This window comes from Colius striatus, chromosome 4 (assembly GCF_028858725.1).
Source record: "Colius striatus isolate bColStr4 chromosome 4, bColStr4.1.hap1, whole genome shotgun sequence".
NCBI classification, from domain to species: domain Eukaryota; kingdom Metazoa; phylum Chordata; class Aves; order Coliiformes; family Coliidae; genus Colius; species Colius striatus.
Window position 1 is genome coordinate 21,709,501 of NC_084762.1, and position 17,258 is coordinate 21,726,758.

General features: G+C 43.1%; 1 protein-coding gene across 1 annotated transcript; it reads left to right on the forward strand.

Annotated features, from left to right (window-relative positions):
• The first annotated feature begins 220 nt into the window (after positions 1-220).
• Positions 221-15,598, forward strand: GCNT2 (glucosaminyl (N-acetyl) transferase 2 (I blood group)). The gene is made up of 3 exons (XM_010208584.2): positions 221-1,142; positions 14,293-14,385; positions 15,408-15,598. Exons 1-3 carry the CDS (start codon positions 221-223, stop codon positions 15,596-15,598), a joined length of 1,206 nt encoding a protein of 401 aa, XP_010206886.2.
• Positions 15,599-17,258: the final 1,660 nt, after the last annotated feature.

Consider the following 17,258-nt stretch of genomic DNA (forward strand, 5'->3'; position numbering starts at 1 on the left):
CAGCCTCTATCTGCAAGTTGTTCATTACTTAACGCTGCTTTCACATCAATTATGACTATGAAATTATTCATATTGAAAGTAAGTACAGCAGTTGCATGCTATGCATTGGATGGACACATGCATTCTCCAGCAGGAAGGAAGCACAGACACAAAACAAGCTGCTTGCGCTGACTGATCTGACTTTGAGACATTTCAAGTGAGACTCTTTTTCTGAGGAGCAATGAATACACTCAGATATTTCTTCTTTGCTCTCCTGATTCTCAGTATTTCAGTTCCATTTGTTTTCTATGCTGTTAACTTGCATGCACAAAAATCTCTTAGGAGGCTGAACTTCTTAGTGAATTCAACTTTAGCAGAAGCTTGTAAAACACTTGTTGAAGATAAGGCATCCTTTCTGAAGGAAAACACTTTAAAAATATCATTCAGAGAATCCAGTTGTACTGAGTATATCAAGCAGAACCACTACATCACCCATGCTCTCTCAGCTGAGGAGGCCACCTTCCCCATCGCCTATGTCATGACCCTGCACAAGGAGTTTGAGACCTTTGAGCGGCTCTTCAGAGCAGTGTATATGCCCCAAAACATCTACTGCATCCATGTGGACGCCAAGGCACCGACTCCCTTCCATAGGGCGGTGCGGGGCCTGCTGGACTGCTTCCCCAACGCCTTCCTCGCCTCCCAGGCAGAGCACGTGGTCTACGGCGGCATCTCCCGCCTGCGGGCTGACCTCCACTGCATGAGAGACCTGCTGGCCTCAGCCGTGCCCTGGCGCTACCTGCTCAACACCTGCGGCCAGGACTTCCCCTTGAAGACTAACCGGGAGATCGTCCGACTGCTGAAGGGTCTTGGGGGGAAGAACATCACTCCTGGGGTGCTGCCACCCCTCCACATCACTGCCCGCACCAAATATGTGCACAGGGAGCAATTGTACACTTCCTTTTCTTTTATGCTGTGGACTTTTGTACACAAGGCTCCGCCACCCCATAACCTGACCATCTATTTTGGCTCTGGATATGTGGCCGTTACCCGTCCCTTTGTGGAGTTTGTGCTGGGGGACCAGCGTGCCATTGATCTGCTGGCATGGTCCGAGGACACTTACAGCCCTGATGAGCACTTCTGGGTGACTCTCAACAGGATCCCAGGTGAGCACGTCTTCACTTTTATTTGCTGTACATACACACACACACAGGCACGCACACAGAGACACATGCCTGAGTTTGATTTTGACAAAGCCCAGGTGAAAAATTTAATCTATTTGATAGCTGATCTATCAAATAAGTTGTTCTTGCCCTTTTTGACCACTGAGGAGTAGGTAATGGTGCGACGGAGGACATGCATTGCCATTCTGCATCCAAGCAGAAAGAAGCCAAAAGTATCTTAGTTAAAACTGAAATCTTTGGACATTCATTTTTACCTTTTACCTGTAATATAGAGATGAAGAAAAGAGACATAAGGATTGAACTATGTAAGCTATGTAAGCATTGTAGTGAAGGTATTTTCTACAAGGTGTTCATTTTGCTGGGGGAAATTTTATCTTTCTACAAATAATCAGTTCTTCTCTCCCTATGTATTACTCTGGGACCAGAAAATCTGAGTTCAGGCTGTAATCTGCTTCCAGTCTTCACGTGCTTTTCTGTGGGCTAACACAACTGCCCACACACCAGCTCTCCCATAACATCTGCAAAAAACACACGTACCCATAACCACTGCCCAAATTCCATAGTACAAGGTCAAGAATTTATTCAGAGAAACAGAGCAGTAAATTCATCTTCATTTCGTTGTATTTACAATTACTTTTACTTTTCTTATGCAACTGGGAAAGGGTCAGCAGCAGCATAGGACTTGTCCCGCATGCACACTGCTTTTGGAAGTACCTGGTAGTGCTTTCCTGCTGCTGACTTCCTAGAGCAAGATTTACAACAGCCCAAAACAGGGGTATGAGGAACGGAAGTAAGGATAATTTCTTTCTCTTGTCTGTTTTTTGCCTGGTTTTTGTTTTGCTTTGCTTTGCTTTTCTTTCCTCTCTACTGTAACTTGTGGGAAATGAAAACAGGGAGCAGTAACAGAGAAGCAGAGCATGTCTGCTTTAACCTAAGCAGCAGACTGTGGGTCCATTTTGCAAGGGCAGTCTGCTTTCAAATTGTCACAGAACTTTCCATGAGAATATTGCTTGCTCCCCTGATATCTATATTTTACAACTGGCATGTGTAAGATGCAAAAGATATTTCTGATTGAGATATTTATGGTATAATTACCAGCACGTATTACTTGGTGCTAGCTGAATTTTGCAGGAAGTTGGTTGCTCTGATCTTATTGTAGTCCATTGTCTCAGAAGCAGTAAACCTGGGACTAGATATGTTTCAGGGGACTGCCATTAGTTGTAGTGCATGACGTAGCTTATATAGGCTGTGTAAATTCAGTGTTCATTTCCATGATCATCACCGTATGCTTTCCAGTGTTGCATGGTAGTTTAATATATTTTTTTGGTGCTTGTTCTCTTTGCATCTGAAAGATGCATCATTTCCACAGCAGACGTGTTTCCTTCCTCTTTCTTGGTTTTCATGATGTCTGTTTGGAGTGCCTGGCCAAAAGTGGCCATGCAGCTCTGACATGTACTCAGGAGCTCCTGTTGTTCAGGATTTTAAATCCAAACTTGTAAACATAGCACAGACTGTCAGATGCTCACCTGAATGTATACAAGTCTTATCCAGAGCCCTGAGTGACTCTGGGGTGAGAAGTCTTAGTGCATGAGGTGTTAGCCTGAGGCTCAGATCCTACCTCTAACCAAAACCTCTTGCCCAAGTTCGATCAAGCCGCTTCCTTTTAGCTTTTCAGTGGCTCAGCTATTAGAGCAAATAGTTGGAGGCCTCCAGGCAAACAGAGAGATCATTTAAGGACCAGTTTAGATAGACAGTATATAAAAAAAAACTAAATCAAACAGATAATTGTGGTTTCAGACAGCTGTCACAATACCAGTTCAGATAAAAGATATCTTTAAGCAATAACATGCTTATCAATCCAGAATCGTTCAGTGAAGACCAAGAGGTTTTTTAGCCCACTAAAAGCCTTCAATTCCCATTCAGTCAGTTTTCAAATAACTGACAAATAAGTCTTATATTTTGTGTTATCTCAGGGAACTTACCTCCCACATAACTCCTGTGTGATAGAAATTCATGAAAGTCACTTTTCAGATAAGGAAGAGAAGCATGGGGAAATTAAGTGAAAGTATTTGCAAAGTATGTAGGCCTGAAGTGACTGTCCCTGTATCACTTCCCCCCAGGTCTTTCAAGAAGCACACATCACTGCAGTGCAGGTTAACAGCCACATCCTATTGAATCCTGCTGCCCAGACCATCAGCGTCACCACTGTAACACCTTGTCTCTCTGTTCACTTAGAGCAGAAAGTAGGTTCCAGTCCCCATGGGAGAGATACGCTTCTACAGTCCATGATACTGAGTCCTTCAGGGTAATTTTACTGAATACTTTTCCAAGCCAAAGTCCTGTGCCCACTTTCATGTGATATGTTCACAGTACATGCATGGCTTGGGCTACAGGTAGACTCAGGTGGTAATCCCTCAGGGTATACAATGATATGTACGTTGACAGACACATACAGTGGTCCACTAATAACTTACACATTGTTCAAGCAGGAAAGTAAAGGTCAGGAGAAGTAATAACAGCACTTCTCATTCAGAGACATCAATACATCTTTATAAAGGAGATCAGTGCTATTATTTCCCACTCGCAGAAGCAGGCAGGAAGGGGCAAAATGTTATTTCCAGTTCCTTAAACCACACCATGGGCAAAGCCACCACTGGAGCACAGACACCTGACCCCCAGTCTGACGCACTGGATTAAACTGCTTTTTTCAGGATTGGTTCACCTGTAGAATAACACAACGTGGTTGCAGTGTCACTTCTATATCAGCCCTGATTCTTTATAAAGGATGAGGGTGCACAAAATGGCTGAGCACTGAAAGCTCATTGTTGCCAAGATAGGAAATTTTCTCCTGCTCATTCCTTCCTGCTCCCTTCTGCCCACCAGCCCTGTGCCAGGAGCTTTGCCACTTCAACTCAATAGATCTGAAGAAAATCAATTTACTTTTTTGAATTGAATTGACTTGGTGAAAAATCTGGCCAATACTAAAGCCAGCACAAATTAAAGCTGAGGGTGAACATGCATGTGTAAGAAAAAAGGAGAGGGAAGGAGAGGAAGAACAGGAGCCAGACTTTCCTTACCCAGTGATGATGAGCTGTGTGCTTGGTTCAAGTCACCTTCTACAGCTGCATACACGCTTTTTTTTTACATCTGGGCGTGGAAGGGTAGGGCAGAAATCTTTAAAGGAATTACCTATGTTTTATCAGTATCAGTTTCTGACAAGTTTTCATCCCAATACAGACAAGAGATGTCTTTGGGAAATTAAACACTGCTAGTTGATCACGTTTTTGTTACTGCATTGAAGACACTTCTAGGAAATCAGGATGCAGAGATACAAACTTTAAAGTCCCATAGGCTATATCACTCTTACAAACTTTGCCTTCCACATTGATCACAACTAAACAGGTCACAGCTTTGTCTGCTTTAATCTTCATGATTCTACTGTGTACATTCACCAGTTGACAAGTAAGCTACACGGAAATATCCAGGAGTGCATCTTCAAAGCCAAAATAAATATGTTAAAGGGGTTAGCCCATAGTCTGAAGAACAAACATCATCCCTGTTCCACAGGTAATTTACTGCAATATCCTGTAAAAACAGCATCTGTTTTCTACTTCAACCTTCCTGCTAGGTGCTGCTGGCAACAGATTTATCTATCCAGATGATTCTTGTGTCTTAAATAATCTGGGTTAACACTAGCCTGGAAAATGCAAAAGAGTTTACTTGTAATCAGTCAATGCCCTGGATCACTACACAGTTCTATAAATGTCTGTCCTGGCAGGACTGATGGAGCCTGGTGGTTATGGGAATGAACAGGTATGGCACTTTAGGGAGAGAGAATAAATGTCCAGAGGGCAGCAGTATTTATTTAGGTAAGAAGCACATCTCTCAGGGCACTTTAACCACCATTTTCAATCCTTCACTCAACGTTGTGACTGAATGTACTTGCTCAGTCACAAAGCAAATCTCTTCCCTACTTCTCTGCACCTGTTTTTCAGTTTTCTTGTTCAGGTTTAATTTCAGGGAATCTCTCCCAAATTCAGTCATGCCAACAAGGTCCTGTTTTATTCAGACCAGGGGTCTCATCATGCTGCTATTGCTTTGTGAGGCCTTTCCCTCAGTCCTCTTGGGAAATTGGCCTCTCTCCTCTCTGCCCCGTTACAAAGAGAGTAAAACTGTTACTGAAGTCTGGGAAATTCACCCAGGATGTTGTCTCTTTTATTCTTCTCATCCTTCCCTTGTCCAGTTACTCTGTGTGGCAGCTGTACTCAGGGTGAGTTGCTGGGTACATGCAACAGCTTGTGCCTTGTGATGGGAACAGTAGTGTTTTAAGTCACTGTCTTTAGCTTCAAAACTGAAACAGCATGCATGAAGATGCCATATCACTGAATGAGGCCATAGCTCCTCAGTCTTCAACAGATGCTGGCAGAACATTCTGTTCTCCATGGGGCCTCTGACCAGAGGCAGGCCTGATGTGCCCTTTACTCTGTTCGCTAGCAGGTATGACGGACATCTCCATTCCCAGGGGCAGGAATTGTTACACCTGGGGCCATGACTTCAGATGGATTTAGAAGTGAACTGCAGTCAATGCTCAAGAAATTGAGTGAAGAAGGAAATAAGTTTGAGAATGACTCTTCTGGGAACACACTGGATGGGCACAGTGGAGTGTTGCACTGCACTAACCAAGGTGGCCAAATTCTACGAGTAGCCTAGGCATAACAAGAAACCCAGCTATTGCCAGGAGAAATTGCATTTTGTACCTGCTCTCCGATGCTTTTGGGGAAGAATTGTACCTACCAGTGTGCTGCGTCCCAGGGTTCATTGTATGACTCCATAGAAATTGCATCAGCACAGCTGAGAGGTCAGTGCAGAGCCAGGACATGAAGAGTGAGAAATTCAGGAATATGCTTCATCTGGCATTGTCAGCTAAGGGAGATGGCTGAGAAATCACCACTATGCAGCCAGCTGGCATGCCTCCAAAGGGCTGCACAGGCAGAGCACAGCCCTCTGCACACACAAAAGGCTTTGCACAGACACGTTTGCTTTGCTGATTGTGGTTACACAATTAAGTTATAGTTGGGAGCAGAAGTGTACTTCTAAAGTGCTTTACCCCCAACTGTTCTTGCCTAGTACATACTAGTTCTATTACTCAATGATCTTAGTGCATGAGGGCTGGATTCCTTTGCTGGAACCAAACCAGAAGTTGTGCATTAGCAGCACACATAGTGCACTGCAGCAGCTAAGGGGAACATAGGGATCTGAACTGGGAAATGGCCTGCACCACTGCCAAGCACAGTGCTGGTCCTAAATCACACACTGGCAACTATGTGCCAGCAGAAGATGCCAAGGGTTGCATAAGAAGCTAGGTGATGTCTTGCCTTCCACGATGCTTTCTTCCACCAGCATACCTGCAAGAGAACAGTCACATCCAGTCACACTGCTTTTCCAACCTCATCCCTACCCTGCTATCAATGTCTTCAGCTCAGATGCACATATGACAAGGAAATGTGGGGACACACTAGGCTGCTAGTGCATCACTTGTCCAGGGTGTTGGTCTCAGTTTTGCACAAATGCAAGGAGTACTGCCAGTCTCACGACAAGGACTGTTAAATCCTCAGCAAAAACCTCAGGCTGTGAGTGAGCTGCAAGAGAAAGTTTGCATGTAGCAACTGGCTGCTACAGAAATCACTCACTCATTCCCTGCCTTGTAGGAGTGCCTGGTTATGTTTTAGCTACTGAGCAATGCTGCAGCCACATCATGCCACGCTAGAGCAGCCCTTTTTATAAGCTTTCAAGGGGAGACCCTAATATGCGGTTCCTTTCTCACCTGCAAAATGCTGATGATGTATCAATGGTGTCATAGTCAGTAATTCTTTGTTTCTTGTCACTATAGAGATGAACAGTAACTGATTTGAGGTTAGCAGCTATGCTAGCCATTAGCCACGGTGATGCATCTCTCTTCCCCACTCTCATTCTGGCTGGCACAAAATTCACTCAGCCACCCATATATGGTGGTTGCTATGGTCTCATCTCTGGGATATACCTTGCTCATGCACATCCCTCCCCAGAGATCATGAGTCGTGCTTGACAGTCACTTGGTGTAAAGGAAGCTCAGGGTCTGCAGAGAAAGTATCAGGGCAGAACCACTTTTGCTCCTGGTTTCTGAAAGACGCCTGCAGAATGGGAACCAACTGTGGGTCACGTCGCAGAGAGGGGGGAAAGAAAAGAGCACCATGTTGCTTTTGCTCTTGTGCCAGCCCAAAAGGGACATTAGGTACCCAGCATGCCCATGCTGCCTGCTGCAAAACTGGACAAACTTTTGCATCAGTGTGAACATGAAGTAGTCAGCTACTGGAGATGGTAGCTCACAGAGTCCTGTGCAAGCCTACAAACTAGACAACTCCCTGATCTGAATGGGCAGATTACAGAACCCCAGGGCCTCCAGCAGCTTCCTGTCAAGCACAGGCATCTGGAGACATTGGCAACCTCAACCCAGTATTTTTGAGTGAAGTTTTTTTCTCCTGTTGTTGCTAATCTGACACGGAAATTGGGAGTCTGTAGAAGGTAACATTGCATTCTAGCTTGAGCTTACTTTTCCCAGCTGTGTGCCAACCACAATTTTAAGTGTTTCTGACACAGTTACACATTGTATGTGGTTAAGTGCAAAGAGTCAGACTCAGCTCTCTCCAAGCAGCATAAAGGTTGCTAACATATTCATTCATCAGTGACCAGGAAGGAGTGAAAATGGTGGATAGTTTTATGAGTGGAGTGATGAACTACCCACAGGTTTTTGCACCATCCTGATAGCAACTCCTCAGCTGGGAGCTGGATGGTAGAAAAATAAAATTTCACTGCAATTTATTTGGAGCTTTACATCCAAACAAGAGCTATGGGCTCTCAAAGGACATCTCATTCACATCCCTTGGATATGAGTGAGATGCAAGAGATAGTATCAGAAAATTCTGAGTACCACTGCTAGCACACGAATCAATCACATTAGCCAATTCCTTATTTTTAAGTTTTTGTGTGTCCATTTGCTTGTACAATCACACAATTTTTCAAGATGACAAGCTTGCACTAAGCTTCTCACTACAGCGACCTCGTAATTCAAAACTAGTCTGGTACATCTCCATCCCACTGCCATTTGTAGACAGGCTCTTGGGACAGCTTTCTCTGCAACACACACATCATACAAAGAGGCACTATTGTGGTTCTGTTCTGTCTGTTAAAATTGTTCATTTTCCTTAGGTTAGCGTCCACACTTCAAAAGACACATAGATAGACAGAGACACATAATCTTTTTTAATGAGATTCCAGACAGTGATGCTAGTTGAATAAGCCGTGATCTAGGAAAAAAAAATTATTATGGATGTCTGCAGCATTACTCATGTAACTAATCTTTGTTCTCTTGTTCGTATTCTCCATTATTTTAATGAGACTTACTGATGGAGCAAGAGCTTCTCACAGCAATAAGGCATTAAAAAATAGGGATTTTCCTGTGACTGTTCTTGAGTCTCATACCTGCAAAGCTGTTTTAATCTCGTCATCAGAACCTTCTTCTTTTAAAAAACCTGCTTAAGAGAAGGTGTGGCAACAGAGTCACAACAATTACAAATCACTGTCTTCATGGCAGAATTTGAAGAATTACTTTTATCCCCTATCCACCTTCAGATATTATAGTTCATCTAAGAAGATACAATTTCAAATAGGGTTTGGTCTCCATGCAGTCATTGTAATTTAAGTGCTACTTTCAATAAGAGCAATATTTTGCTTCACAACCAATTGTTTGCTTCTCACTAAAATGCTGCTTGGTGATGATGGGATAATGAGGGATACATCTTCAAGGAGTCTTTTTGAAAAGCCACAGCTAATAAATGGGCTTGTGTTCTTTTGCTTGACTCTCTTTTATCTTTAGGGCTATCAGACATTGGTGCAATAGACTTCAAACAGCACAACTCCTTGCAGAACAGAGGCAGATGAGAGTAATTTGAGGAAGATTTTTTTTCCCTGAGTTCTGACATTAGATAATGTCACATATAAACCAACAGTTGTTAGTTTAGTTGTCAACCAACTAAACGTCAATCTAGCTGCAATAACAAAGATTTTTCTTGACATTCACAGAGGATGAGTTGTCCACAGCCTTTGTTTTTGTTTGAGGGGAATTTCCGAGAGTCTGTCCCCTCCTTTTACCTACAAGCAAATCCATCTTACCACACCTAAAGCTGTGTTGCATGTGTTGTGAGGCAAACCCTGACAGCAGCACTTGTCTAGGCAATTGGGATGTAAAGGGGCAGAGTACCTTAAATCAGTTTGCTGTCTTGAAATCAGTTTGCTGTCTTTGGTTTAAATAAACCAAAGTTTATATTAACTTTCACCATCAGCACCACTTGACAGACAAACCATACTTATAAGACTAGAACTCTAGAATAGCTTCTGATTCTGGAGGCAGTCACTCAAATATTTAAAGGAAATGTGGTAAATCCATATTTTTTTCCCAGTGCTGAGCTACATTTCCTCCCACTCTTTAATTAACTTACAGAAATGCTAAGTCTGCTCAATGTGGGAGATGGCGAATAATGTGAAGTCAGTAGTTTTGTATTCCTGTAAGGCAGTACCTTCTGGTGTTTTTGTGGATGCCCTGGAGTCACTCCTGTTTTGTCTGTCATCTTTCTGCTTTCCCAGTGTGTCAGCATTTTCCAAGTCTTTCTGCTCACCACATTTAGTGCCATCTTTTGTGAACAGTTTTAGAATAATTTGGGATGTTAATGCACATCACAGGCTATTTAAAGTGTTTATCCACTGCCATCACGACCTCTTTTCATCTTTTATAAAGTCTTATATTTAGCTTAATTCTTTCTGCAAAAGAGTACTATCCTCTGAATTTTCCCCAGGACAAATCTAGGCTTTCTGGAAGGTTGGTTTTGGTTTTTGGGTGGTTTGGGTTTTTTTGTTTTTTGGTTTTTTTTTAATAATGGCCTAATATACAAAGGGGTAAATAAGATTGGGAAGTTCTGGTTACAGATGCTCCATATCTCTGTTTATGGCAAAGTGGTGGTGATTCTGCTGTAGGATTATACGGTCTTTTCTGCATTTGATATAAAAATCATGACTTGGTACTTGCAAACAACCACCTTTACCAGGGTGCTTAAAAATAAACAGTAAAGCAAGGAAGCAGAAACATCTCCCTCCCTGATATTTAGACTTTCTCCCATCCAATTTCTCAAACCCCAACCTTAAACACCCCTGACAGTATACAGTGTCTTTAGGGTCTTGTTTGTCCTTCACTGCACTTCTCTTTAAGCTCATAGAATCACAGAATGCTAGGGGTTGGAAGGGACCTCTAAAGATCATCTAGTCCAACCCACTTGCTAAAACAGGTCCACCTAGATCAGGCCACACAGGAGCATGTCCAGGCGGGTTTTGAAAACCTCCAGAAAAGGAGACTCCACACCCTCCTTGGGCAGCCTGTGCCAGGGCGCCCTCACCTCAATAGGAAAGAAGTTTTTCCTTAAACTTAAGTGGAGCTTTTTGTGTTCCAGCTTTTTTCCATTACTCCTAGTCCTATCACTGGACACTAAAGAAAAAAGTGTTGCCCTGTCCCCTTGACATACACTTTTTAAATACTTGTAAGTATCAATGAGGTCCCTCCTCAATCCCCTCCAGACTAAACAGCCCCAGTTCCTGCAGCCTTTCCTCATAAGGAAGATGCTCCAGTCTCCTGATCATCTTGGTGGCCCTTTGCTGGACTCTCTCCAGAAGTTCTCTGTCCCTCTTGAGCTGAGGAGCCCAGAACTGGACACAATACTCCAGATGAGGCCTCAGCAGGGCAGAGCAGATGGGGAGAAGAACCTCCCTTGACCTGCTGGCCACACTCTTCTTGGTGCATTCCAGGTTGCCATTGGCCTTCTTGGCCACGAGGGCACATTGCTGGCTCATGTTCAGTTTATTATCAACCAGGATACAAGCTCACCACCAAATAGCTGTTGGGTTATGGTAACTGTAAAGGTACTGTTCTTGTTGCCACCTAGGAAAGGAACATTAAAAAAACCAAAGCAGTATTAAAGCCTTACATTGCTTTCACCTTTATTTTTTTGAAAATGCCCAGGTTGGGATGATGACACTCTTGCATCTGCTATTTCAGCACCAAGGGCCTCTTGAGTGTGCTGCAGTCACCAACTGAATTTGTGCTTTACAGAACTGCTGGCAAATCACCCCATTTAGGATCGTAGCTAGCCAGAAAAAGAAATAGTCTGTATTAATACACCTTTTAACTGAAGTTATGGAAATTGGGAAGAGAGATAAATGGCCTTCAAGTAAGAGAGAAGTCAGAACTAGGGATTAAAATGTCTATTTTATTGTAGATAAAATAACATCTGAAGGGCTTAGGTTCCCTCAGCTTACACTAGCACCTGTATGGCTCCAGACATCTGCTGTGTCGGGGTATGTTGGCAGAAGCTGGGTTGGTACAAATCCTGTCTTCTCCAGTCACCACCACCAGTCAGTACTGGCACTTCTAATGCGTTTACTAAAAAGCTTGAGTCCCCAGGTACTCCTTGGTGGTAACATTGCAGTAATTCTTTTTGTTTGTGTAAGTCGATCTTTCCCTTTGCTTTCAGCTTTGTTGGGAGAAAGCAGAAATAATGTTTACATTTTTGTACCTCCTGGCATATCCTTTGACTCCTGACATGTTGTCTGTTCTGCCATTTCATAGCTCAGGAGCAGCACTATGATCATCGCTTGCTAGCCAGGAAAGAATAAAAGATGGCAGGTCAGTAAGTTATATACAAGTGTTTATGCTACAATGAGAAGTGGACAAGTCCTCAGCTTTTCTGAGAGAAGAGGTTTGTACATTGGATGGCAGTTACACGGCCTGTATCATTGGTTTTTTGTCCAACAACTGATTGAACCAATAGGAAAGACAGAATTTGCTGACAGTGATGAGCTCATAGGAAGCTTTTATTACTCCTTTTTTTTTTCTCTGTTCTGAAGATGGTTTTAGGAAATAATAAATAAACCTCATTCACTGAACTCAAAAAAACCCACTGCAGCACAGATCAGGCAAGGAAGCTTCCCTACCTGATCAGCTCTTGCTTTCAAAGGTTAAAGACTTCATCTCATGGCAATGGCCTGTTATAGTTACTGCTTTGTGTTGAAGATACCGAAATTCCTGTGAAATTCCAGTTGCCTATACGTGTTGCCTGATTACTCTTCAGCAAAAGCCAACCACTGAATGTTCAGCATTTCCCCTGGAATTACTTAAAATAGATGTTTACCGGGTTATAGCAGGACTTGATAATTTACTGATGAGAAGAAGGCCTCTTACCAGTTTCTCTCCTAGATAGGTTCTCTGATCTGCCTAGACTTATGTGTATTACTGTATAACCTTATAGGCTACAATTGAGTTTCAGCAGTTCCATATAGTTATATCATACTTTCATTTGTTCTTTTAGTCTCTTTACTTAAAAAAAAAAAGAAAAAAGGAAAAAAAAAGGAAGACAGTGTTTACCACTAAATTAATAGAATGCATTAGGTATTGGTGGCCCAGTGTTCAAATAGCACTTGAAGGGCAGTGCTGGTGGCGAAGGTGACATCAGTGATCACGTGTGCATGCAGTATCATACTGAGGCTGTTGCAAAAGAGGGATTTTATTTCTCAAGTGAAACATTTAGGTCTCCTGGGCTGACATCTGCCATGGTTTTGCCCAACCAGCAATGAAGCACCACAACAGTCTCTTGCTCAGCGCCTCCCATCCACTCCCACCCTTGTTAGGATGACACAGGCCCCAGAAAAACGGGAGTAAAAAAGATAAGCAAGTTTGTTGCGGATTGAGACAAGGGCAGGGAGGGCTCACTGCCAATTACAGTTCCAGGCAAAAGAGACTCCAGTACTTAACTTAGAGAGAAAAATAGGAAAGTTTATTCTACTACCTACAAGAAACAGAACAGAACAAAAAGCAAAAACAGAGCAGGATGATGAGAAAATTACAACCAGCACTTTGAGATCTCCCTCCCCCATCCCTCCTTTCTTCCCTGGCCCAGCTCACTGCTCCTGATATTTCTACCTCCTCCCCCCTCAATGGCTCAGGGAAGCAGGGAATGGGGGATGTGGTCAGTCTCTCACGGATGGGCTCTGCGGCTCCTCTCTGCTCAGATGAGGATGACTCCTTGCATTCTTCCCCTGAGCTGATACGGGGTCCCTCCCATGGGACACAGTCCTTAACAAACTCTTCTGGTGTGGGTTGTTCCCAGCAGCTGCAGCTTCTGCAGATACAGGGTCCCTCACACAGGACACAGACCTTAGTGAATCTCTCTGGTGTGGTTCTTCTCCATGGTTGCAGTTTCTGCAGATACAGGGTCCCTCCCTTGGGACACAGCCTCTTCTGGACATAAGTTTAACAAGCTTCTTTGACGTGGGTTCTTACCCACAGTTACAGCTTCTGTGAATATGGAGTCCCTCAAACAGGACACAGCCTCCTCTGGCCATTGTCACTGCGCCTGGTATGGGGTCTTTAATGAAGAGAATCACTGTCCCTGATGTGGGTTGTTTAGCCAAATGAGTCACTGCCCCTGTTGGAGGGTCTTTAACAAAATGCAAACAAATCACAGCTTCACCAGTCCTCTCCACAGGATGCAGGGGAGTCTGCTCCAGCACACCTCCTCCTCTCTTCCCTCACTGACCTTGGGAGTCCACATGGTGGCTTCTTTCTTTCTTCCCACTCCTTGCACCATCATCAGCCATAAAAGAGGAAAGGGCAGAAGCAAGAAGGAAGAACTCTCCTCTTCTGGCTTCTTCTTAAAAAGTGATTGTGGAGGCATCTTACTGCCTCAGCCCCAGAAGTGGGCCTGGCTCAGAGCTGGGGAGAGTTTTGAGCAACTTCTTACAGGAGCCATCTTTACAGCCCCTTCCCCCTTACCAGAAACAGCTGTCATGTCAAACCATGACAACATGTTTCTGTCATGAAAGCTGCTTCGATGAAGAAACTTGACAACAAGGTTAGCAGCCAGGCATCTCTTGATGCATATTCCTGAGTATTTCCTCCCAGTTCTGCAGAGAAAGGTGACAGAGAGTGCACATAAACCTGAACACATAGCTGTTAAAAGGAAGAACGATTTGTTTTTCTGTTACCTCATTGCAGGTGTTCCGGGCTCTATGCCCAATGCATCATGGGAAGGTGACCTGAAAGCAGTGAAGTGGATCGGTATGGAAGAGAATCATGGAGGTTGTCATGGTAATGTGTACATTTTTCTCCATTTCTTCTTCCTATTCATACAGTAAAAAACAGTCGTTCCTACAGCTTCTAACCTTAATGTGAGATAGTCTTCAGATAGCACTTCATCAGAGAGAAGACATTAAAAAGGAGTCATCTTCTTCATAGTCCATATGTGAATTACAGCCACTCGATAAGTGAGAAAGCCTGAAGAGTTCTTTCTTCATCAGGAAGAAAGCCTTGGGGGAATCTTCTTACAGGTGGGTGGGAATAGCCCAGATGTATGTCCCACGCTGGGATGCTGATGCGCTAGAGCCAGCACCGGTATGCAGAGTAGGTGTCTTGGGTGAACCTGGACAAACTCCAGCTTTCAACTGGGCACCAATACCTGCCAGAGACACAGCTGATGAGGAACCTAAGGAACTGCAGGCTGAAAATTATGGCTGAGCATGGAGTTTTCCTGTCATGTTGTTTCACAACACAACATTAGCAGTAGGTAATGTTCTGTGTGGCAAACATGACTTTCGTGTCACTGGTTTGTCCATTGCATACTTCTGACATATCCAAATGGGACAAGACACAAATTTTATTTCAAGAATTCTTAATCCATAACATAATTGTTTGTGTTGAGGAGAAAAATTTTGAGACTCCAGTCAGCTTCAATTACAGCAGTTTCACATTGAAATCAGTGAAATTACACCAAGACTCACACACAATTAGTAGAAAAGCTAGTATGAGCAAAAGTTATCAGTTTCTCTTCACTGACAGAAGGAAATTCCCCCTTGCTGTGCTTTGGCCTTGTCTGAGAAAGCTTCAAGTAGTAACACTTCTCATCTGTCTCCTTATTTTGTTCATTATTTATTCTGTGGTAACTTTCTTCAGAACATCTCGTTGTTCATACTTATTCCCGCTGTACATCCAGTAGGTCCCTCAGCATGTTTGCTGTGTAGGAAATTTTATCAGTTTTGCAGATAAAACTTCTCAAAAAAGAACAGCTTGGATCCTTGATTCTGACATTGTTTTCTCTCTTTCGCTTTTGGCAGGCCATTATGTGAGAGGAGTTTGTATATATGGAACAGGCGACCTAAAGTGGCTTTTTAACTCCACCTGTATGTTTGCAAATAAGTTTGAACTCAGAACATATCCCCTGACTGTGGAGTGCCTGGAGCTGAGACATCGTCAGAGAACCTTGTCCCAGAGTGAGGTTCAAGTGGAACCCAACTGGTATTTTTAGGTAGCAAAACCCCAGGCTACAAAATCAATAACAGAGGACAAGAAAGTAGCAGCAGCAATCTTAATTTTTGCTCTGCTAGAAGTGTAAACTCACTAGATGGGTTTCTTTAGGATGTTCTGTAGAAGCAGCTTGGGTTGGCTTGTCTCACGCTGCCTTCAAATCTCGCCTTCTGCTTAACATCCAGAAGCCAAAGCATGAGAGATGCAAAAAGAGACACCACTGCGAAGCTTCTCTTGCGGCTGGGCCTTTGCACTTTTTCAATTTTTATTGGGCTGTTTTCCAGACCAAACTTTTGCCTTGCCATGCTGTCATTGCTGTATTTTTCTATAAGAATATTAACAACGATATTCATTCCTGGTACTTCTTGTGTCTAAGAGAGAAGTGTGTACATTTGGTAAGCAAAAAAGTCACAGTCAGTAAGATCTTAAAAGCAGGAACACAACTGCTGGCTACACACACAGATACTAATTTGTCAGATATAGATACTGATATTTACTGCAGAGAACTGATGGAAAAGTACTGGGAATGAAATAAAGATTCTGCACTTCCCAGATCTAACTTATTCTTTAAATATTTGTCGAGATAAGATTTATAAGAGCAAGCAGCATCTTTTGTTACCAGGCTAAAGAAAATGTATGTTTTATTTTATTCTTCTTTGCTTAGATGATACCAGACTTAACGTATTTCATACAAGCATTATTTGGACTTTGAGTCAAGTGAGGAATGGTGAGAGAATTGCATGCCAAAGGTCTAAAGTATCAAAAATGACAGTGCCACATACCTGTTGTGCAGACACCCTCGAGTGGGAGGCTGCAAAATCAGCATGAGAAGCAGCTGAGGGAGGGAGCCTTACAGTGGCAAGACAGTTATATTTCGGCTGTGTCATAGCCAAATTGTGGAACACAGCAGATAAACAACTTTAAAACAACTTCAGCAAGGCCACGGTGCCCCAAAGCGAGACCTTTGCTTCATTAACTCAGACATTAGTATCACAGTTAACACCCTTTGACACCCTTAAGTATGATAATGAGCTAAAAGGAGAACATGCTAAACACCTATGACTCCATTCCTCAACTCTCCACCCAAATCATGCTAAATGCCACCTTACATTGCATATGTGTTAGGTGACAAGAGGCAGGGGGTTTATTCTCTGAAACATAGATAAGGTCTGTTCTTTTTTCTCTTATTGTGCATGCAACAGGAGAAGCAATTCCCCATGCACCCAGCACTGTAATAAGGGAATGCAGCTTTCTAATACTAAACTGAGTGTTAGAGAGTCTCTTCCGAAACTGTTTTTGGTAACACGTTTACCAGATCAATGGGTGTCGTTATAAAAATCAGACAGGCTCCACGCTCAGGAGCTCTTTGCCATGTCTGAAAATGGGGGCTTATGTATTTGTCTTGATTGGCCAGCTAACAGAACTGGAAAAAATAAAAAACACACTCTCTACAGACAGATTTTGACCCACCAGTGTAGTCAGATCGTCTTGGGTAAGGACACAGAGAGAGAGCTGGAAAGCAGGGAAGGAAGTGGCAAGAGAATTATTTTCTGGACTGAAAGAGCAGTAACTGATCTTTGTCAATAACTCGGTAAATCTGTGTCCTGTTTTGATGTTGCATAAGCGTTCTTCCCGAGTTTGCTTCCTTTCATCTTCATATG

Coding starts and splice junctions, on each gene's coding strand:
- GCNT2 (XM_010208584.2), top strand. CDS start 221: ATGAATACACTCAGATATTTCTTCTTTGCTCTCCTGATTCTCAGTATT. Junction 1,143..14,292: donor GACTCTCAACAGGATCCCAG/GTGAGCACGTCT, acceptor ACCTCATTGCAG/GTGTTCCGGGCTCTATGCCC. Junction 14,386..15,407: donor GAATCATGGAGGTTGTCATG/GTAATGTGTACA, acceptor CGCTTTTGGCAG/GCCATTATGTGAGAGGAGTT.